Below are 22,497 nucleotides of genomic sequence, written 5' to 3'. Positions count from 1 at the left end.
TATAACAGCTATTTTGTTTTTGTTGATTAGATGACACTCATCTGCCCGGCATCTTGAGTTATAAAATTGAGTTGGATTCACAGTTCAAATATATGTAACGGCGAAAGTAAATGTTTAACCATTTACGCAATAATATGAAGAAAACTTGATAATTTGCCTCGTGTACCTATTTTAAAGAGGAAATACCCGGTGGCGCTACACTATTTCTACTAAACAGTTCTAATCATAGAAATCGGTTGGTTTTAACGAAAAAGAAAACTACTAATAGTCTAAGATCCGGCTGCAAAATCACTACGTTCATCGCGTAGTTAATCAAACTCACATTTTAACATACATTTATGAATAGGATAATACATAGATAATAGGGTGCCAGTCAATAAGTGGCCGCAAGTAATTTTAATTAAATTAATGTTAATTAATTTTCCAAAAAAATTTCGTTCACTTGTTTTTTAAATAAAATATCATCCACATCATAGAAATGTATGTAAAGAATTCGAAAATCAATGGGTGCCTTTACACACTCGGCCGCAACTACTACGCAGCCAGGTGTAAACAGGTAATATTTTGGTCTATTTATACGTTCATGTCGTACACGCATGTTTTTTATATCAAATTGAAGCTATTTTTTTTTTAATATGATGATATATCGCTGCCTGTGAATAAATGGCCGCAAATTAAGGTTGCTAGCTGTTAAAAACTCGAGGTATCCGAGATAAAGTGAAAGAGAGTTAGCGCGTAACGCCACTTGTTAGACAAGGATGGCGAGTACCAGCTGTGCGAGTATTTGAAGCCATTGCGCACGCGTATAAATAAAACATACTCAAAATTCTATTCTTTATAAGTACGCTTTTTTCATTTTTACTTGATCAATAAACAATGTTTTATTATGAAATAAATATTTTCTTATTTTCATTTTTTTTTTGCAGAATATTAATTACTTAATTATAATTTTGGAGTAAATGTAAAGTCGTTCGTATTACTGTTTGCATCGCTGGCTGAGAACCCAATCTATTGACGCGTGCGCAGTGGCTTCAAATACTCGCACAGCTGGTACTCGCCATCCTTGTCTAACAAGTGGCGTTACGCGCTAACTCTCTTTCACTTTATCTCGGATACCTCGAGTTTTTAACAGCTAGCAACCCTAATTTGCGGCCATTTATTCACAGGCAGCGATATATCATTATATTAAAAAAAAATTAGCTTTAATTTGATATAAAAAACATGCGTGTACGACATGAACGTATAAATAGACCAAAATATTACCTGTTTACACCTGGCTGCGTAGTAGTTGCGGCCGAGTGTGTAACGGCACCCATTGATTTTCGAATTCTTTACATACATTTCTATGATGTGGATGATATTTTATTTAAAAAACAAGTGAACGAAATTTTTTTTGGGAAATTAATTAACATTAATTAAATTAAAATTACTTGCGGCCACTTATTGACTGGCACCCTATTATCTATGTATTATCCTATTCATAAATGTATGTTAAAATGTGAGTCTGATTAACTACGCGATGAACGTAGTGATTTTGCAGCCGGATCTCGTACTATAACAGGAATTCAAATGCTCTTTTAAGGTATATGTTTACAAATTGTGTGAAATATGATTAGAATCACAGAATGGATTGCCGAATCAATGAGAAATTACATAAAATTGTTAAGACAATACTCCATTGGTTACTTCTCCTTTATGATGTTGCCCCGAGGAAAAGCTGGCTGTACCATAAAAATTGATCTCCTATGTTTTTAAAAATTTTGTGTCTCGCACTAGTAAGATCGCTAGTGTCCGACCGAAGGTCTATTTTTGGCCGAAGCCGAAGCCGATTAATCGGCTATCGCCACAACCTTCGGCCGAAGCCGAAGCCGAAGCCGAAGGTTTATATTCTCTCAGCACTCAGTAATTAATTTTGTTCAATATTGTCTACAACATACATAAAATCACGCCTCTTTCCCGGAGTGGTAGGCAGAGACTACCTCTTTCCACTTGCCACGATCTTTGCATATTTCCTTCGCTTCATCCACATTCATAACTCTCTTCATGCAAGCTCGGCGGTTTCGGGTACTTTTGAGCTGACCCTTTACCAGGACGTCCTTAATTTGATCAAGACACGTTCGTCTAGGTCTTCCCACTTCGACCTTTCCCTCCACACTCTCCTTGTATATCTTAGTCAACCTGTTTTCATTCATCCTCTCCACATGACCGAACCATCTCAACATACCCTTTTCTATTCCTGTAACTACATCTTCTTTCACATCACAACATTCCCTTATCACGCTGTTCCTTATCCGGTCACTCAATTTCACACCCAACATACTCCTTAACGCTCTCATTTCCACTGCATTTATTCTGCTTTCGTGCTTCTTTTGCCATACCCAACTTTCACTCCCATACATTAATGTCGGGACCAACACGCCCCTATGCACAGCCAGTCGAGCCTTTTTGGATAGTTTCTGACTGCTCATAAAGGCATGCAAAGCTCCATTCACCATGTTCTCCGCGTTCACTCTCCTTTCAATATCACTATCACACTTGCCATCTGATGTAAACTTTGATCCTAGATATACAAACTCTTTCACTAGCTCAACTTTTTCTCCTCCAATCAAAATATTACATGCTGTCATTTCTTTCTCCATTTCAGAAACCAGTGTTTTTGTTTTACTTACGTTCACTTTCATTCCTTTCTCTTTTAAAGCTTCATGCATATAGTTTACCATCTCCTGTAACTCCTCCGCTGATGACGCCAGTATAACCTGATCGTCGGCATAGAGCAGACATTTGACGAGTAACTCATTCATCCTTAATCCACTTACATACTCTTTCAAATCTGTCAAACAACTATCCATAAATAGGTTGAACAGCCACGGTGACGCAACACATCCTTGCCTAACGCCTTTCTCAATCTTAAACCACTCAGTGTGCGCTCCGTTTATCCTGACACAAGCACACGAATCCTCATATAAGGATTTCAGTGCTCGTATCAATAGACTGCTCACCCCATGCATAGAAAGTACTGACCACAATTCATTTCTCTCAACTCTGTCATAGGCCTTTTCCAAATCCACGAATGTGCAATAGACTTTTTGACTCTTGGCCAAAAACTTTTCGGCTATGCACCGCAAAGACCTGATCAGTACATCCCATTCCCTTTCGAAATCCCGCTTGAGCATCCCATATTTTGTCATCAGTATTGTCTACAAGCTACAATTAATATTAAAATTATTTCAAAACCTCAATATTAAAGGTTTATATATTGACTGTCTCATATAGAAGTTGATGATATATCATAGAGATGGTTGGTTTAGAGATAAATAAAAGTTTGTGATTTACCTACTGGTAAAAAATAATGATTTGATTTCTTACAAAAACACTCGTTTAAATACACGTACGGATTTGTTTTGATGCATGCAATCAGCAATGTGATATTTTGACAGTGACTCCCCGCCGCCTCATGACTTTCGTAACAGTTCGTTCAATCTCGACGGTCGCTCGGACCTTCGGCGAAACCTTCGGCTTCGGTCGGGTTTTGGGCCGAAGCCGAATGTTTCGCCGAAGGTGGATTTTTTGGCCGAAGGTGGCCGAAGCCGAAGCCGAAGCTTCGGTCGGACACTAAAGATCGCACATCATGTCATACTAGTAGCCCATAATTATATGTCGCCACATACAAATTGTGTGAAATATGATTAGAATCACAGAATGGATTGCCGAATCAATGAGAAATTACATAAAATTGTTAAGACAATACTCCATTGAATACTTCTCCTTTATGATGTTGCCCCGAGCAAAAGCTGGCTGTACCATAAAAATTGATCTCCTATGTTTTTAAAAATTTTGTGTCTCGCACTAGTAAGATCGCACATCATGTCATACTAGTAGCCCATAATTATATGTCGCCACATACACATTACTCATGTACTATTTTGTAGACTTTTTAAATTTTTTTGCTCTAACGTAATGATAACCTTATGATCTTAAAAAAATGTGTACCTCACGTATACACTGATGTTTCCTCTTAAGCAATATTTACATACTTCAATAGTAAATAAAGAATTATAAAGATAATTTGTTTGCCTCGTACTCATTATCTTTCGGATAGTGATAAAAGCAATATAAGCACAATAAAAGCTAGGGAAATGATGTCGTGAACCACTGTTTTATTTACTAGTGCTCCAGAATCTAAACTTCAGATAACGGTAGTTAGGAAGAAACGAACGTGTGAACTCCGCAGCCAAAAGTCTTTAATTACTTTATTGAGAGAACGTACTTCTACTTATTACTTTTTGGGTTCAACTACAATCATTTGTACCTATGTAAGTAATTTATATATAAAACATTTTATTACTGTTCGTAAATGCATTTTACCCTCCCCAGTAAATAATATGTGGTGGGGTGTTGGATGAAAAAGTGTCTATACATACAACACGAGTGTCTGAAATGTCTTTTAAAGGACATAACAGAGAGTTTAATCAGGGTAACTAAGGGGATAATGTTACCCACAAAATTACCAGTATAGTGTTAATTTCAGAAAAATGACCAGTCCAGCCAAAACAGTGAACGATCTAGTTCTACTTTTTATGAACGAGTTGACATCCCGAATTGTAGCGCAAACGGGCAGGCCCGAAGATAGATTTCACTTGGGAAAGATCATATTACAGAGCTTCAAAGATGCTCCGGATTTTGTTATGCAGGTAAGACCTATTGTTTATTTTCTAACTAGTTTTTGCCTGCAGTCTCGCACATTGTCCTTCACTCCATTTCATAATTCTCCTAGCGTTAGTCCCGGTTACATCCTCAGCTCCCTTGAGAGGAGCCTGTGGTGCGCCTTTGCGCCTGACAATTCGGGTCAATGCTAGGATTTTAAACGAAGAGACTCCCGTATGATCATTTCGTATCATAATATACGATTATCTTATCTCCTAAGTGCTGTTTTGTATTTTTTACTTTTATAGTGCAATAAAGAGTTTATCTATATATATCGGACGGCCTCTGTGGCACAGCGGTAGTGCGCTTGTCTGTGACACCGGAGGTCCCGGGTTCAAATCCCGGTCAGGGCATGATGAGGAACGCACTTTCTCTGATTGTTCTGGGTCATGGATGTTTATATATAAGTATTTATTATAAAATATAGTAAATATAGTATTGTTGGGTTAGTATCTCGTAACACAAGTTTCGAACTTCGAGGCTAACTCAATCTGTGTAATTTGTCCCATAGGCATCTATATATTTATTTTTACATACATACATAAAATCACGCCTCTTTCCCGGAGGGGTAGGCAGAGACTACCTCTTTCCACTTGCCACGATCTCTGCATATTTCCTTCGCTTCATCCATTATTATTTATTATTATTTATTTATAAGTATATCTACGATCTATGAACCATCACGAATCATGGTTAAACATCTTCTTGGTTGCCTTAATGTGCAGGTTTTTCACGTTTTCAATGGTGACGGTTCCAGCACTATTTCAACAGTAACCTCCTCCCCAGATTGATGGACTAACTGGAGAAACCGTAACGTTTGGTCAAGCTCTAGAGAGAACGGTAAGATGTGCCATATCCTTCAGGAACATGGGGCTGAAGACAGGAGACGTCATGGTGCTCATGTGTCCAAACTATTTCGACCTAGCCACAGCTTTCTACGCGGCTTTGTACGAGGGCATCATCATATATGCTGTTGATATAAGTCTGGGTGTTCGTAAGTATTTTTTGAAGGGTCGATAATTCCGTGAACTTATCTGTTCAATAGAATGCCCTTTAGAAAATGATGAATAATTAAATGCATGAGGTACATAGGTCCGGTGATAGGTAGTTTCTAATACGTGGTTATGTGTTGGTTATTGTCAAATGCAAATTTTCAGAGGAAATCAAAAACGCGTTTGAAGTAAGCCAGCCCAAAATAATACTTACCCAAACTGAAAAGACAAGTGAAATAGAAGAAGCTCTAAAGGCACTAAAACTGAATACACCGATAGTGACATTGGACAAAGGAGGCAAATATTTAATATTTTCCGACTTTGTGAAGAAATATACAGATAATTCGCCAGTTGAAAACTATAAGTAAGTAAAAGCAGTTGTTTATTTTCGTGGAGTTAATAATCAACACGTAGCACGCTTTAATACATCACAGGCCAGATAGAGCCAATAGTTACAAGATTAAAAGGAACGTGACGTGATTTAGAGATAGTGACAGTTCATCGTCGAAGGAACAACGAACTGTACATTGACCCCTGATTGCAAGAGTGTTTACACTTTACTGATTTTTTCTGATTGCTTCAAATATTGTAGTTCTCTCATAGACAGCTAGTGTACGTTGTACATTACCCTCCTTAGGAATTCTAGAGTTGACTAATGCGTACTAAAGTTTTAAGTCACGGATTTAATAACATAGAAAATCTCATCTTCTATACTTATAATAAATCTGTAGAGAGGTCAATTCTGTACATGGAATATATTTTCAAAATAACTATCAGGGAGTCATTAGTGATCGATACTGATGCCAAAAATGCAATCAGTAAAATTTTTGTCTGTCTGTCTGTCTGTCTGTCTGTCTGTCTGTCTGTCTGTCTGTCTGTCTGTCTGTCTGTATGTTCTTTATAGAAACAAAAACTACTTGACGGATTTGAACGAAACTTGGTACAGTTATTCTTCATACTCCTGAGCAGGTTATAGTATACTTTTCATTACGCTACAATCACTAGGAGCAGAGCAGTGAAAAGAAATGTTGGGAAAACGGGAGAAGTTACTTGATTTTTTAAGCTTCCGTCGCGTGTGCAGCCTTAATGGTTAAAGATACAGCGAAACCATGTATAACGGAAATATTCTACATTAAATTATTAAAAAAATATCCCAAGACAGCATAAGTCTATCTTTTTTGGTTGGCTCACAATAACACGTGTAATTCCTAATAGCTTAGCAGTTCGGAGATTTCTGATTATATTTCTTTACTCTGACGTTTATAATACCAATAACACTCTCACTCATTCGTAATTCTTAAAAATTAATATAAGTACCTATTCAATAAAAAAAAGAATCATCGAAATCGGTATAGAAACACCAAACTTATACATGAAATAAAATACCCTAACAAGCCATCGCGCCTAAATACTGAAACGGTTGCCGCGCTCGACGCGGCTAGCGGCGGCAGGGATAAAAGGGGCAGGAGGCAAGCGCAAGCTTCATGACCAAGGCAGCCAGGGGGAGACCTCACGTAGTTCTCTCCTCCAGCCTCCCCCTGAGGACGAAATCGGGATCTACCAAACGTACGTCAGATCCCGCCTCACATACGCGGCCCCGGCGTGGTACGCATTCTGCTCTGAGACCAACAGGAGAAGACTCAGCGCCCAAGAGAACTAAAGTCTCAGAGCAGTCGTCAGAGCTCCGCGCTACGTGAGGAACTCGACGATCCTCAAGGACCTGAAGTGGGAGAACTAGATCTTCGAGAGGGCGGACGCGTCATCACACAGCCACCTGCGCGGCATCGCGCCGCTCCACGCCCGCCCTCCGGGCCGTCGGGTGAAACTCTCCCCTCGCTGCCTTGCGGCAGACGTTGTCGACCAGTGACGACGCCGCCGCCGATGGGAACTCCCAGTGTATGAAGACGTGAAGACCCAGGCCGTTACGGCCGCCCCATCGACCTGCCTACAGTCGTAGGCAGCGATGATGCCATTGAAGAGGGCTAAAAGCCCTGACCAATCTACTCCGACTCCCCTAAGGGAGTATGGGAAGACCCGAAGACGACAAGATAGTATTGCACAGGCGTTTCAACTTTGTTTTCATTTATTTTTCTTTTGTAAGTTGTAGGTACATATTTCTGGTTATAATTCTATTAGAATATTTTTTTTTTAGTTTAAATAGGCACTTAGATTTATCTATACTAATATTATAAAACTGAAGAGTTTGTTTGTTTGAATGTGCTAATCTCAAGAACTACTGGTTCGATTTGAAAGATTATTTTTGTGTTGAATAGACCATTTATCGAGGAAGGCTTTAGGCTATATAACGTCTACTAGCAACTATTAGGAGCGAATAAATAATGAAAAATGTGAAAAAATCGGGGAAGGAGCATCCTTGAGGGCTTCAATGATGCCCAAAATAACTATTCCACGTGGACGAAGTCGCAGGCACAGCTAGTTATTAATAAAGATTGTTTATGTTTTCAATCATAACGTACGTTTGTCATGCGATTAGTACGCAGTTAAGCATATTTGAGGTGTCTTATTCTTTTTTATGTTGAAAATTTCTATTGCATATAAGTATTTCATCTATACTAATATTATATAGAGGTAAAGTTTGTTATCTTGGTTTTAGTATTGGCTACGGAAATACTGATCCAATCATGAAAATTCTTTTAAAGTTAAAAAGGTACATACTTACATTATTTGCGGATTTTATAGGCCTATGTATGTACAGGTAGTTTCTGCCTACCCCTCCGGGAAAGAGGCGTGATTTTATGTATGTATGTACATATGCATAGCCTGGCTAGTATCATAATTTCTTTACCCATTCCAGGCCAAATGACTTTGATCCCGCTGATACAGTGGCCATCTTGGTTGCCACGAGTGGAACTACGGGTGTTCCGAAGTCAGCAGCCTGCTCTCATAAAAATTTGGCCGTTGTCCAGCCATATGTTTGGTATGTAATCATCGATTTTTGGACATTTGAATATCTTATCAGTTCTCCCCTACATTACTTGGAATTCCTTTTGTTGGTGATGAGCTAGCAACCTCTGACTATTTAATATCAATTCGATCATAAAGCCATACAGCTGAACGTGGCTGTTCAGTCTTTTCAAGACTATTGGTTCTGTTTAAAGCAAGGTACTCGTATATAGACGTGACTATATGTATGTAGAACTTTATTTCAGGTCTAGATTCACTTCTTTTCCCACCCCTACCCGTATGGCAATGGTATGCAGCAGTCTACAATGGATGACGGCTTTGATGAACTATCTAACGTCACCGATGATGAGGTTCACCAGACTACAGTCCACAAAACCGATGACACGGGAACATGCTTATGACCTCATCAACAAGTACAAGGTACATACATTAACTATATACATACGTAATAAATTAATAGTTGTTATTTTATTTATTTTTCATTTTATTACTTTCCAGCCAACCTTCACGATAATGTCACCCACATTGATGACGACCCTATTAACTCCTGGACTGCGAGACATTTGTAATTTCAGCAGCTTTGAAGTCATCCTACTGTCAGGCAGTGCGGTACATCAAGAATTGCTGGACGAAGTTCAGGTAAATATTGTTATCACACCCGAAGAGGTGGGTTCCTATAATGACGCTGTTTTTTCCAGTCCACAGATTATCCCAATAGATTTTGCATGTAAGGGCGCCCGAAGTCACCACGCATTAATGATTTATCACAGTTAATTCGGATGTAAGTATATTAGTGATGGCACGCACCCCTTTCAATTTGAAGGAAGAAAATTATATCGATGAAATGATGATAAATTGAAATTGAGAATTTTAACTATTTAATAACTAATTATTAATCACAAAACTATTTGGTCTTTTCTCATTTATTTAATAACAAACACAAGATTGAGAACTTCTTCTTGGGATTCTTCATTTAGGTGATGGGCTAGCGACATATCACTGTTTGAATTGCAATTCTATCATTAAACCAAATAGCTGAACGTGGCCTTTCAGTTTTTTTAAGACTGTTGGCTCTGTCTTCCCCGCAATGGATATAGTAACTATATGTATGTATATATGTTATTGCAGTATACATTAGTGAGGGCACAGTCCCGCCATCTGACGGCACCTCAACTGACAGGATGCAACAGATTAGATATGTAAGAGTTAGGCATCAGCTCTAAAGAAGGTATTCAAATAATCTGTTCTTGTTCCAGAAAGTAATGCCCTCCGTGCAGGCCTCCATCTGTTATGGTATGAGCGAGTTGAGTGGCATTGCTTTTCATAGCGTGTTCCCTGTGCGTGGGGCCTGTGGACTGCCTTTGGGGTGCAATCTATTCAGAGTAAGATTTCATACTATTGAATAAAACACGATACAATACATCAATTAAACGTTAAGTATGAAAGTGAGTCTGGAGGAAGCGGGAGAGATCTGTAGGGATCGGCATGAGGCATCCGTAGTCTCTGCCTACCCCAATGGGAAAGTGGCGTAATGCGTATATAGGTATAAAGTATATTATAATTCACGTCTTTATAATTGCTATATACAATTTTTTTAAAGTATTGAGCGTCGGTGTGCGAATCGGTAAGGTGCCCGGTTAAAATGCGTGATGCGCAGAAGGGCACAGGTTTGAATCTCAGCTCGGCCATGTACCAATGACTATTTTCGAAGTTATATAGGTACATTAGTTTGAATACTAACAGATGCTCTTACGGTGAGGGAAACATCGTGAAGAAATCTGCACATTCATGCAAGTGGATGTGTAACCATGATCGATCCAATACGGTTTAAGTTTACCTGTAAAGGTTGCGGAGGTCAGATGGAAGTCGCTTCGTGTAAAAATCTGAGCCACCCATGATCCATGGTCAAAGAATTAGCCTGGGCTCCTTTCCAGAGTGGCGAGGATGCAACTATCACTAAAGCCTTGTTAAAATTAAAGATTATATTATACAGATAGCCTGAAGTTTTTTCCTTAAATTATTGAAAATCTCACAATAGTTAGTTCAGTATGTAAATCGGTATTTTACAAAATACCTTGCCTTTTTATTTCAGATAATTGACATGGAAACATCGCAAGATATCCATGAACCCTACGTCAAAGGAGAGTTGTGGGTGAAAGGTCCAGGTACTATTAAAGTAAGTGCTTTTTTCTTACGGTTTAGTCATTAAAACGTAGTCCAAAATTTACAAATACTCAAGGTAAGGATGATGGAGGGATAATTAAAAAAATTATAGATCAACGACAATCTTTATGGGACTAGTTTTACATTTCTTAAGAGAGCGTGGGTTTAGCTATAGACACGATATCCAGCGAGTAGCAGCCTGGTGGAAAACGATCTATTTAACTTGGTGAGCACTGAAGTAGACCAAAGAAGAAGGTCACGGGTGCGCGCACGCGCTCATATGGGGTCCGCACGTATGGGACACGTATAGATGAAGAGAAGACTGCACGACGTCACAACATATATTGGCATACACAACATATATCATCATATATTGGCTCCCCTTGAGCTGAAAAAGACATCGAATCTCGATCCGCTATTTTTGTTATCTTTTTTAAATCGAAGAAATGGTTTTGTTAATAGCTTATTAGCGCTATTGGATTTCCTGTTGTTTTTTCATATTTTTTTCCTCTTGTTGTCTGTCTGTCTTTGGTATGCTTGTTTTACGCCCAATCACTTAGCTCGTTGAGATACAAATTATAATATTGGTGTGTTTCAGGAATATTACAAGAACATAGAGGCGACAAAACTAACATACGCTGACGATGGATGGTTCAAAACTGGGGACTTGTTTTACAGAGACGAACACTTTTATTATTATTTCGTGGAACGCATAAAACTTCTGCTTAAATATCAGAATTATCAGGTATTGTCACAGTAGTATCAATCTATGTATAAATACATTAAAAATCTATTGCTGTTCGTTTGTCGCACCCAACACCTTCATCGTGTCATCTAAAAATGATTATAAGTAAAAATTAATGTCTTTTAGTTGGTTATACAGGCTGTGCCTTGATAGAAAAGTTGTCATACACTTTCTTTCGTTTAAGTTATTTGCATTGTCCTTAAGTGGACTTTTAAATATATTTTTGATTAGAAATTGTATATAAAAATACGTTTATATTAAATATTCTCATCTTTATTCAGATATCTCCAGTAGAAGTTGAGAGGGTAATTCTCCAACATCTTGGAGTCATGGACGCTGTAGTTGTCGGTATCCCGGAGAAGACAAGTGGAGAATTACCCGCGGCTTTCGTCATACGCCGCCCAGGCAGCAACGTCAGTGCTCAAGACATTAAAGATCTAGTTAAAAGTAAGTTAGTTATGTATATAATGCAATAGGTTTCGGAAATAGGTAGGCATCGTTTGCATTGATTCGGAGTGTGTTCCAAAAAATAATATCATTATAGTGTTATTAATAAGCGTAAGTGGGCGAATTAATAGTGTCCGATTTAAAAATGCTTGATAAACATGGCACAGGCACACAACTAGGCACAGGTTCGAATCCTAATTCAGCCAAGTGCCAATGACTCTTTTCTGAAAAACAATACTTTTAGGGTTAACCGATGTTCTTGCGGCGAGGGAAAACATCTACAGTGTTCGCAAATTCAGGTAACTGAATGTGTTACCATGATCCAATACTGGTTAGGTTTCCATTCAAAGGAGGAGGTCAAATGGGAGTCGCTTCATGTAAAAATCTGACTCACCCAATCCTGGATCCTCTCCAGAGAGGTGAGGACGCAATCTAGAATTACGCCGGGAGAATGACGGAGTGCTGATGATAGTGATTTTACTTTTCAGGGTCCCTTGCTCACTCCAAGCAGTTGCGAGGAGGAGTCATCTTCGTGGACGCTTTCCCGACCACGGCAACCTCCAAAGTTCACCGAATGAAGTTAACGGAAATGGCGCTTACTATGCGTAGAGAATGATTTAATAAACATATAAGAAAAATGGATTGATCTTTTAATTTATATAATATGTTGATGCCCAATATTTGTCCGCGTGGCGTGGCGTGGCAATTTTAGAACATGGCGTTATTTTTATCTACCATGATGCTATATAAGGTTCGAGCTTGTAGAATCACTATATTTTGCGAGGGGCTTCGCTCCCGTGGAAAAAAATCCAGAAACAAAATCAGCCTACGTTACGCCCGAAGGTCCAAAGTGCATGTTGTTTCCTAACATTGACAAAAGTCTTAATGTCAGATAAACTATCTGTTTATCTCGTTAAGGCCAAATGAGCATACTTAATAATAATTTAAGATAATGATGATACTGGCAGCTACGCCTTGATGCGTAATAGTACCAAAATTAAAAAAAAAGAATCCTATATGTTCTACTTTCTTCTTAGATTTTTTCTTAGGTTCCGTTGCAGGCATTGAGTGAAGAAAAAACATAGCGTGTGCCAGCTGCCTCTCATACCGTACAGATTATAAAAGTCAGTCAAGGGAATGAATGGATGGGTTAGCAACCTGTCATTTTCTGAATCTCAAACCTTTTAAGTCGTACTAAAAACTCTTAGCTCTATCTCTCCCTTAAGGGATAAAGACTTGAAGCAAAGGCTACCGTTAATTTCTCCTAAAAAATTCCTCTCTCAGTGTCTCTGAATGCATTCTGGTGATAAGAACGCCTAATGAAGTGCTATGATAAACTCTTCCAGGCATACGAACGAATGTTTATTCTATCATTAGCTTGTCTTAATGTATAATAACAATAATGTAGTTGTACCCAATTATTCATTCTTTACTCACCACTGTTAAGCGACACCCTTATTAAAACCAAATTTAGAAACAACTGTAACTCGAGAAAAAGGAAATTTGAATACCTGATTTAAACAGAAGAGTAATGTTTTGTTTAAACTAATAAAGTAAAATTTAGTAAGTTAGTAGTAAGTAAAATCACCAGAAAATAAAGACTTTTTAATAGTTCTTCTGGTGCGTCAAGTGTTCACAGGCGTGTAATTTCACAATGTCGAAGTCTCCAAGGTATGTGAACGATGCAACGCTCCTTCACATCAATGAGCTGGCTGCGAGGGTGGTCGCCCAGTCCGGGATACCCGGGGACAGGTTCCACTTGGGCAAACTCATCCTGCAGAGCTTGAAAGATGATCCGGATTTTGTAATGCAGGTATGCAACTTGATTCTTTTTTATCTTCTTCTTGGTCTCTGATTTCTTATAGCGACCAGTTAGGAACTTCCATTTTTTTGTATTATACATTCATAAATCACGCTTCTTTCCCGTTGGGATAGGTAGAAACAACATCTTTCCGCTTGCCATGAATATAACGAATCTGGAGAAGCAACTAGTTGGTTTAGTTTTATGGTGGTCCATACTGGATTGGGTAAGACAGGTTTTTACTCGAAGTGATATCCGACCGACCTCCGCCTCCTTTGCAGGGGAACCTATAGCCGATACACATATTGCGAATTATGGTGATTGCCTGGACTTTCAGGTCACATTGTTTTTCCTCACCTCATTCTTAAGTTCTTTTCTGGAGAAGTCAACTGTAGTAAGTATTTCATAAAAAATTCCTTTTCAGATTGATGGTGCTACAGGGGAATCTGTGACGTTCCAGCAAGGCCTGGAGAGGTCGGTGCGATGCGCCATAGCCCTCAGGAACATGGGTCTCAGGGTTGGTGACGTCATAGTCCTCATGTCTCCAAACTATTCCGACTTGGCTGCAGTATTTTATGCCGCGTTGTATCTTGGAGTAGTTCTGGCGCCTGTTGATATGCGAAGGAGTGTTTGTAAGTGTGATTAGTATAGAAATAGTTTGTAGAACATATAGGTAGCCTCTTTAAGTGCCTTTCTAATTTGACCTAGATGCGGTTCTAGTCTAGGTAGGCTCCGCCTATGCTATATGTACAGCAATAGACGTAGATATGCTGAGAAGATGAAATTAGTAATCTTATTTTCAACAGTTATGTATCTGTGTATTATGGGTTTATATGTATTTGGTCCTATTAATTTTAATTGGTCAATTCTTCAAATCTATAAACATTTTTGGTGAAATAATTATTTCGCATAATTTTTTACATGTAAAACTATTCAAATAAATACTTACCCTTATGAAATCCACGAAAAATTTGAGAATAATACCTATAGGAATACCGTCGAATTGGGGTTGAATAAAATTATAAGATTTACTAACTACTAAAGTTATAAATACCTATTAATTTATTTTGTTAATGGATTTTCAGTGGAACTCCAAAGAATATTTCAAGTAAATAAACCCAAGATCGTGTTTTGCAAAAATGACAAAACAAGACAAGCCACAGAAGCCCTTACAGCTGCGGGACAGAAGCCGCTTATTGTTACATTCGATCAAGGAGAACAATTTATGATCTATCAGGATTTCATTAAAAAATACTCAGATAACTCGCCTAGTGAAGATTTTAGGTAGGTACTGAAGCAGTTTTTAGTGGTAACCACAGATTTTCACATCTTCTTAAAAAGTTGTTATGTAATTTTATAACAATACTAGCTACCCGGCCAGGCTTCGTATGGGTAGTAATAATATATATAAATTTTCCTCAGAAAACCTTCTTCCCAATATTTGAATGAAGAACAAAGTCCGTCCGCAACTTCCCGAGATTAGCGCATGGATGCAACAGATAAAATAGGAAGGGTTTGTAATATGTAGGGAATGAATAATTAAATGATGATAATGTATTGTTTTGTTTTTTCTTTGGTGTTATTTCTATACCTAATTCATCTTCCTGGACCTGGAATCGGATTATCATTATGAACTGGGAGGAGCAAGGTTGACAATAGTGGTGGTAGTGATAACTTATATATTTTTTTCTATTCTAAATTTTTAAATAAATATTTAATGTAACATACAACATATTTGCCTAATATCGCTGTGTATCATTACAGACCTCATGATTTTAACACAGAAGATACAATATCAATGTTCCTGACCACTAGTGGGACTACGGGGCTGCCAAAGTCTATTGCTTGTTCACATAAAAATTATGCTGTAGTTGTACCTTACTTGTGGTAAGTTACTCTTCTATTCCAGATAACTGGATGTGTTGTCATGGTTAGATACGGGTTAGGATTCCTTGCAGAGGTTGCGGAGGTGAGAAAGGTCGTTTTAATCTAGAAACTTATTCATATGCGCACCTAAGACTCGGCTCCGTTGAGAGCTGAAAACGCAATTCAGATAAAAGCCAGGAGGATATAACTCTTCTACTCCAAATATATCTCTCCTTTAAGTATTACTTCGCACAAGCTTTCATCCATCCATCCTTCCATCCATATAATCACGTCTGTATCCCTTGAGGGTAGAATTTAAAGACTGACAGGCCACGTACAGCTGTATGATCTAATGATAGAAATGAGATTCAAATAGTGACAGGTTGCTAGCCCATCGCTTGTATAAAAATAATCCCAAATTTATGAGCCTATCCGTAAGCCTTTTACGACATCCATTGGAAAGAGATGGAGAGGTCCTATTCTTTTTTATATTGATGCCGGGATCCATACGGCAAAAAGCTTTCATAACATGAGAATATGATCACTTCGTCCTGTGGCCATCTACAGGTTGACTTAACTTGTTCCCATTGGATTTTCATCTTTCAATCAATTGTGATGATTGGTGTACACCGTTTGATTTATTTAGGTCACGTTTCACGAATTTTCCCACGCCCACAAGATTAGCAATGGTTTGCTCTAACGTGCAATGGACCACTGCAGTAATGAACTATTTAACTTCGCCAATAATGAGGTTCACCAGATTACACACGTCACAACCACTGACCGTGGAACACGCATACCATCTTATCAACACGTATAAGGTAATTTTGTTTTATTAATGTTTTTTTGATTTCGTAAATAAAGACTTAGAAATTGTGTCTCTGGGAGAGTAGGAAGGATCAGGAGAAGTAAGATGAGATAAATAATGTATTTATTTACATACTCTTCTTATTTCTCCAGGCGTTAATCCCGGTAAAATCCTGACCTCTCTGGAAAGGAATCCGGGTAGCGCATTTTGACCATGATCCTGGATTGGGTAAGTCAGGATTTTACACGAAACGACTCTCGTCTGTCCTCTGAAACTTTTAAAGCTACACTTGATGAATCTGCCTACTCTCTTAGTTATTTGTTATTTTATTTATGATATTTATTTTAAGGATATCTTAATCTTCATATTAATAGGTATCTTGTTTCAGCCAACTTTTTGTCTTCTGTCTCCTTCACTATTGAGATCGTGGATCAATCCCGCCACCAGGGATAAGTGTAACTTTAGTTTCGAAGTGATTTATGTTGGAGGAAGCCATGTTTACCAGGAGTTGCTTGACGATGCGAAGGTGAACTTATCCTACTTATATAATGGTATATATTAAACGCAAAGGTGACTGACTGATCTACAGCGTACAACCCAAACTTCTGGACCGATATGGCTGAGATTTGGCGTACAGATACTTAGTTATTATGATGCAGATATCCGCTAAGAAAGAATTTCCCAAAATTCCAGCGGGGAAAGAAATAAACGGGTTTCTTGAATAACGCGGGCGGAGTCGTGGGCGTCCTCTAGTTAGTAGGTATAATATAAAGCCCGTGTAAAATATATTGCCTCTAATTTTGTAAAAGGTTTTAACTGTACTGTAAATGCTTAAGATTTCACCTTTTTTCCTCATTTTTACCCAATGAAAAGTACGGTGGGCTCAAAATATGGTTGTGCTACCTCACCTTGATTGGTGTATAGAAGGTGGCCCAGGTATCTCTGGGCCGTGTGTACTACAATAAGAATGCTACATGCTATGAAGGTGTCGGGCGTCGGTGGTAGATTGGTTACCTATATTATGTGTATTGGTTATAGAAAGCGATGCCAGAAACGGAGATTTGTAATATTTATGGCATGAGCGAGCTATGTGGCAACGCGTTCCACTGTCGGTACCCGTCTCTGGGTTCCTGTGGGCAGCCTATTGGCTGCCATCAGTATCGTGTGAGTATTCACATTTTTCTAATATGTGTGTCAGTAACATGTATGTAAGTCATACTTCTTTGCATCATTATACATATTAACAAAGGGAAACATGAAAAAATTTACAAAAAGAAAATAAAATGTACAATGATGATGTGCCAATGACTGTGGCAATTTTGATTAATTTGCTTTTAATATTTAAGCCAAACATCTAAACGTGGCCTATTAATCTTTCCGGGACTGTTGGCTTTGTCTACCCCGCAAGGTATAGACATGATTATATGTATGTACTTATGTAATGTATGTACTTTTGTTTATCAAATCAATCAATACAATAGTTTAAGGCCTGCATGGGACAAAATATTTTTTTTCCAAGTATACATTGGGTTAAGATTAAAACAGTTTAACGTAAAGTTTGACATAGCTACAATGAATAATTGAATATTTGACTGTAACCCATGCTGAAAGCGGACTGACTTCTTCTTATATTTAAGAGCTCTTGTCGGTGAAGTAAATTTAATCTGTAAATTAACTTTCTTTTTTTACAAAATATTTTACAGCTTGTAGATGTTGAAACTCAGAAAGAAATAATAGAACCAAATGTTAAAGGAGAGTTGTGGGTAAAAGGCCCTGCCCTGATAAAAGTAAGTAATTGTTCACTTCCATAAATTTCATTTAAGTACATCTATTTTGTGTTTATAAATATTCTTCTTAACTATTTTGTGCCCGCTTGGTTCACGAGAAGGTCACTTAAATTATTTTTACTATTACCGTAATGCGTGTCGTAAGAGTTATTAGAAGTAAATCCACCGTAGGCATCAATGTTTCTGATGGCCAGCCACAGATTACCCTTGTCTTGTCAGCGGTTTCTTCTATATATGATAAAGCTAAATTGAGCTGAGTGCTGAACTGCTAACCATGCGAAAACATCTAAAACTTACATCTACGCCCGCAACTCTTATAATGCCTAACCGTCCGCTGTTATAATGAATTCATACTTACATACATATGGTCACGTCTTTATCCCTTGCGGGGTAGACAAAGCCAACAGTCTTGAAAAGACTGAATGGCCACGTTCAGCTATTTGGCTTAATGATAGAATTGAGATTCAAAGAGTGACAGGTTGCTAGCCCATCGCCTAGAAAAGAATCCCAAGTTTGTAAGCCTATCCCTTAGTCGCCTTTTACGACATCCATGGGAAAGAGATGGAGTGGTCCTATTCTTTTTTGTAATGGTGTCGGGAATCACACGGCACATATAATGAATTCTATTTCAAATAATCCGGCCCAAACGTAAACATGTTACTACTGGCTGTATTCATTTTTTAGATGGCAATGGTTGTAACAACAATCCCTAAAACGACGACCTATTTTAAAATCTGAGCCTGGGTCTGTCAACTACTTGTTAGTACTCTTTACATCCTGTCAACATATTTTGCTTATTTTACATCGGCTGTTTTTTTGACTCTAATAAATTCCCATCATGGCCTTTTTTTAATGAGAGAGAGAGATGGATTGAACAAATACATCGGTGTAGTAGAGATAGGATTAGTATAATGTAAAAATTACTAGTTAGAATCCTAGCTACTGCCCCCCTCCACTTCATTTAGTTAACTAGCTACGCCCTTGGGACTCTCCAATGTGTTGTTTTATATATCGCAGCTTGGGTGCAACAAAGTCACAACGACTCTTTTTTTAATTTTACAGGAGAAGACTTTTAATTTTTTTTTCTCATGTATTTGTTCATTTCTAGATTACTATTTATCGTAGGTTTAACATCTTTGCAATAATAATTGTTTTCTTTCGCGGATGTTTTTGTTGCCCCAAGTAAAGGTATGATTCAAAAACAACTTGGCATACTTAGTTCGTTTTTGCAACTTTGGCTATTTGTAACTTTGTTGGACCGAAGGTGCGATATACTGCCCAATATTATTACGATTTCTATGGTTTACTATTTTGCAGGGCTATCACAACAATCCAGAAGCTACTAAGGGCGCATTTACTGCTGATAAATGGTTTAAAACTGGCGACTTATTCTACAGGGATGAACATTGGAACTTTTTCTTCATGGATAGATTAAAACTAATTTTAAAATATAAAAATCATAAGGTAAATATGTTCATCGATCTTGTTAGTTTATCGTAACTGTTGGACCGAGCGTAATATATATAAAAAAACACATAATAGTTTTTGCGCTTTTCGAGTACAGACAAAATAAATATACGAGTTGTTTCATTTATGAACCTGATAATTAAGCGCATAAGGGTAGATATTCTAATCCCACCTCGGCCATTTACCGATGGCTATTTTCGAAGTTATGTAGGTACATTAGTTTGAATACTAATCGACGCTCTTACGGCGAATCTCCCAATTGTACCTGCTGAATGGCCCACGAATGTTTCAGATATCACCAGCCGAGTTAGAGAGTGTAATATTGAAACACCCAGGAGTTCAAGACGTGGTGGTCGTTGGCATGCAAGATCTGGACAGTTGGGACCTGCCCGTTGCATTCGTAATCCGTAAACCAGACAGCAATGTCACTGCGCAGGATCTCAAGGATATGGTTAAAAGTACGGTTGATTTTTACACGATATTTATATATGTGCCGTGCATATATGTCCCGGCACTAAAGAATAGGACCACTTCATCTTTTTTCCCATGAATGTCTTAAATGGAGACTAAGGGATGGGGTAATAAACTTTGGATCCTTCGTATAAATGGCTAGCAACTTGTCACTATTTGAATCCCAATTCCATTATAAAGCCATACATACGGATGGTTGGTGTAAAAGGATGAGAATAGTTTATTAGCTTCACGCGTATTTTGCCTCCTATATAAGTTTTTTTATCTCAGACTTTGTACTCGAAAGATGGAGTAATTATAACATTTTAAAAAGGGGACAAGTGCGAGTTTAACTCGCGTGAAGAGGGTTCCGTACGATATTACCTATCATGTTTTTTTAAATCTGACCCAAATTTGTTTGTGGTAACTAAAAAAAATGTAAGTTGGTACGCACAATATTGAGTGATTTACCATGTTATTTTAATATCATGGACTTCTTATAGGTTTTCCTATAATCTATAAGAGAAAACTAATTTCTGTATTTTTTTTCAAAATTTTAGGTTCAGTAGTTTCGGAGATAAGGGGGGGGGGGAATGGTCAATTTTCGTCTATTTTCTTGAATATCTTGGAAACTATTTATTTTAAAATTACAAAAAAATACATTTAAGATCTTCTCAACAAGACCTTTCATTTGATATGCCACACGATGCAGTTTTCAACCCCAAGTTTCCCCCCCTAAAATGACCTCCCATATACAGATTTCATCTGCTCAGGTCACAGGAATTGATATGTGTACTAAATTTCAACTTAATCGGTCTAATAGATTCGGAGATAATTGACTGTAAGCGACGGACGGACAGACACACGAGTGATCCTATAAGGGTTCCGTTTTTGTATTCAGACGTACGGAACCCTAATATATGAAAAGACAATAATGTTACATATCATTATTTTTTTATTTGAATACTTCTTTAAAATTATATTTGTTATACCGATAGCGTATTCGCTCGCAACTGTTATCAACATAATTTGTATTTGTAATACGTTTTTTCTTAGGTTCACTATCAGACGGAAAGCAGTTGAGAGGTGGTGTGGTCTTCCTGGACTCTTTTCCACTGACAGCCACCTCCAAAGTACATCGGATGAAGCTTCAAGACATGGCAATCACCATGCACAGGGAATGAAAAAATATTAAAAAGCAGTTGCTTCAAAAATATTTTTTATTTGGTGTATTATATGAGAACTAGTTCTATGTAGTTATGTACTAAAAGATTTTTTTTAATTAATTTTTTTTTAAATCTTCATTTTATTTCACTCTCTATCGTCACATTTAGTAGGTATTTATAAGCAGATATTGGCCGTAAAATTTATTTAAAGGCAGTATTCAGTAGAAACATCACGGTTACAGCTTAACTTAAAACTAATCTACGGCTAAAAAGCAAATACATCTGCTACGATTATTTCCACGAGGGAATTTCTTTGTTATTTTTTTATTTTTACTTAATAAAGCTTTACATTTTAGCTTATCTTTCTTCCTATATCTGAGGTTATGCGAGCAAACCGATAGAGTGAGATAGAAGACAAGTGTCGGGTGGGCCACACACACTTTGATTAGGACCACTCCATATCTTTACAACGGATGTCGTATAAGGCGACTAAGAGAAAGCCTAATCTACTTATTATTCTTCTTTTAGGCGATAGGCAAGCAACCGCTGTCACTATTTGAATTTCAATTCTACATTTAGTATTCACAAAAAATGTTGGCTCTGCCTACCCTGCAAGGGATATAGACGTGATTATATGTATGTATGTATGTAGAAGAATATGCATATGCAGTATTAACGTACGTGAATTGCCCCAATTACAGGGATTTAAACACATTGCTCAGATAGACTGTTGGACTAGGCGAGTTCTTGATGGGGACCCAGGGTCGATAATATGATATGGGCAAAAGACTGCCAAGAATAGAAAAAGAGAGAGGACGTCTGCATTCAAATCGTCGGGGCCGAAGTGATGTATTATAATTACTCAAATTAAATAATAAATACTTAATTTACGACTATTATGACAATAATAAGTTGGAATAGACGCAATATTTTTAAGAACGGGCTTTATAAAATATGGCCTCAATTAAAATCAAATGAAAGACATGACAAAATAAACAATTATTTTACAATTATGAAAACCCACGACCTTAAATAATGAGAACATAAAGAAGACGTGTGTTTATATTAACAGTTACTGAAATAATACAAGCAAGATACGCGCAAATTGTAATTATTATAAATAAGAACAAAATCTCTTCTTTATTTTTTTATCGACTTCAACTTATAAGTATTTGA

The 22,497-nt window shown here is 37.6% G+C and overlaps 2 protein-coding genes across 2 annotated transcripts; both read left to right on the top strand.

Annotated features, from left to right (window-relative positions):
- The first annotated feature begins 4,095 nt into the window (after positions 1-4,095).
- LOC106129879 (luciferin 4-monooxygenase) lies at positions 4,096-12,618 on the top strand. The gene is made up of 12 exons (XM_060950557.1): positions 4,096-4,313; positions 4,529-4,691; positions 5,491-5,698; positions 5,862-6,060; positions 8,512-8,634; positions 8,867-9,041; positions 9,120-9,260; positions 9,878-10,003; positions 10,714-10,797; positions 11,383-11,529; positions 11,811-11,976; positions 12,465-12,618. Exons 2-12 carry the CDS (start codon positions 4,533-4,535, stop codon positions 12,590-12,592), a joined length of 1,656 nt encoding a protein of 551 aa, XP_060806540.1. The 5' UTR covers positions 4,096-4,313; positions 4,529-4,532; the 3' UTR covers positions 12,593-12,618.
- A 981-nt stretch (positions 12,619-13,599) lies between these two features.
- LOC106129864 (luciferin 4-monooxygenase) lies at positions 13,600-21,825 on the top strand. Its single transcript, XM_013328554.2, has 11 exons — positions 13,600-13,789; positions 14,202-14,409; positions 14,863-15,061; positions 15,542-15,664; positions 16,290-16,464; positions 16,840-16,977; positions 17,490-17,615; positions 18,155-18,238; positions 19,556-19,702; positions 19,998-20,163; positions 21,212-21,825. The coding sequence occupies exons 1-11, from the start codon at positions 13,631-13,633 to the stop codon at positions 21,337-21,339; spliced, it is 1,653 nt and encodes a 550-aa protein (XP_013184008.2). The 5' UTR covers positions 13,600-13,630; the 3' UTR covers positions 21,340-21,825.
- The last annotated feature ends 672 nt before the right edge of the window (positions 21,826-22,497 follow it).

Source organism: Amyelois transitella, chromosome 22, assembly GCF_032362555.1.
Source record: "Amyelois transitella isolate CPQ chromosome 22, ilAmyTran1.1, whole genome shotgun sequence".
In the NCBI taxonomy this organism is placed as follows: domain Eukaryota; kingdom Metazoa; phylum Arthropoda; class Insecta; order Lepidoptera; family Pyralidae; genus Amyelois; species Amyelois transitella.
Note: the sequence above shows the minus strand (reverse complement) of the source record. Positions and strands in the feature narration are given on the sequence as shown.

Excerpts from the sequence above, each read along its gene's own strand:
- LOC106129879 (XM_060950557.1), top strand. The coding sequence starts at position 4,533 with ATGACCAGTCCAGCCAAAACAGTGAACGATCTAGTTCTACTTTTTATG. Across the intron at positions 4,692-5,490 it reads CTCCGGATTTTGTTATGCAG|ATTGATGGACTAACTGGAGA; the intron begins GTAAGACCTATT and ends CCTCCTCCCCAG. Across the intron at positions 10,798-11,382 it reads AAGGTCCAGGTACTATTAAA|GAATATTACAAGAACATAGA; the intron begins GTAAGTGCTTTT and ends GGTGTGTTTCAG.
- LOC106129864 (XM_013328554.2), top strand. The coding sequence starts at position 13,631 with ATGTCGAAGTCTCCAAGGTATGTGAACGATGCAACGCTCCTTCACATC. Across the intron at positions 15,062-15,541 it reads TCGCCTAGTGAAGATTTTAG|ACCTCATGATTTTAACACAG; the intron begins GTAGGTACTGAA and ends GTATCATTACAG. Across the intron at positions 18,239-19,555 it reads AAGGCCCTGCCCTGATAAAA|GGCTATCACAACAATCCAGA; the intron begins GTAAGTAATTGT and ends ACTATTTTGCAG.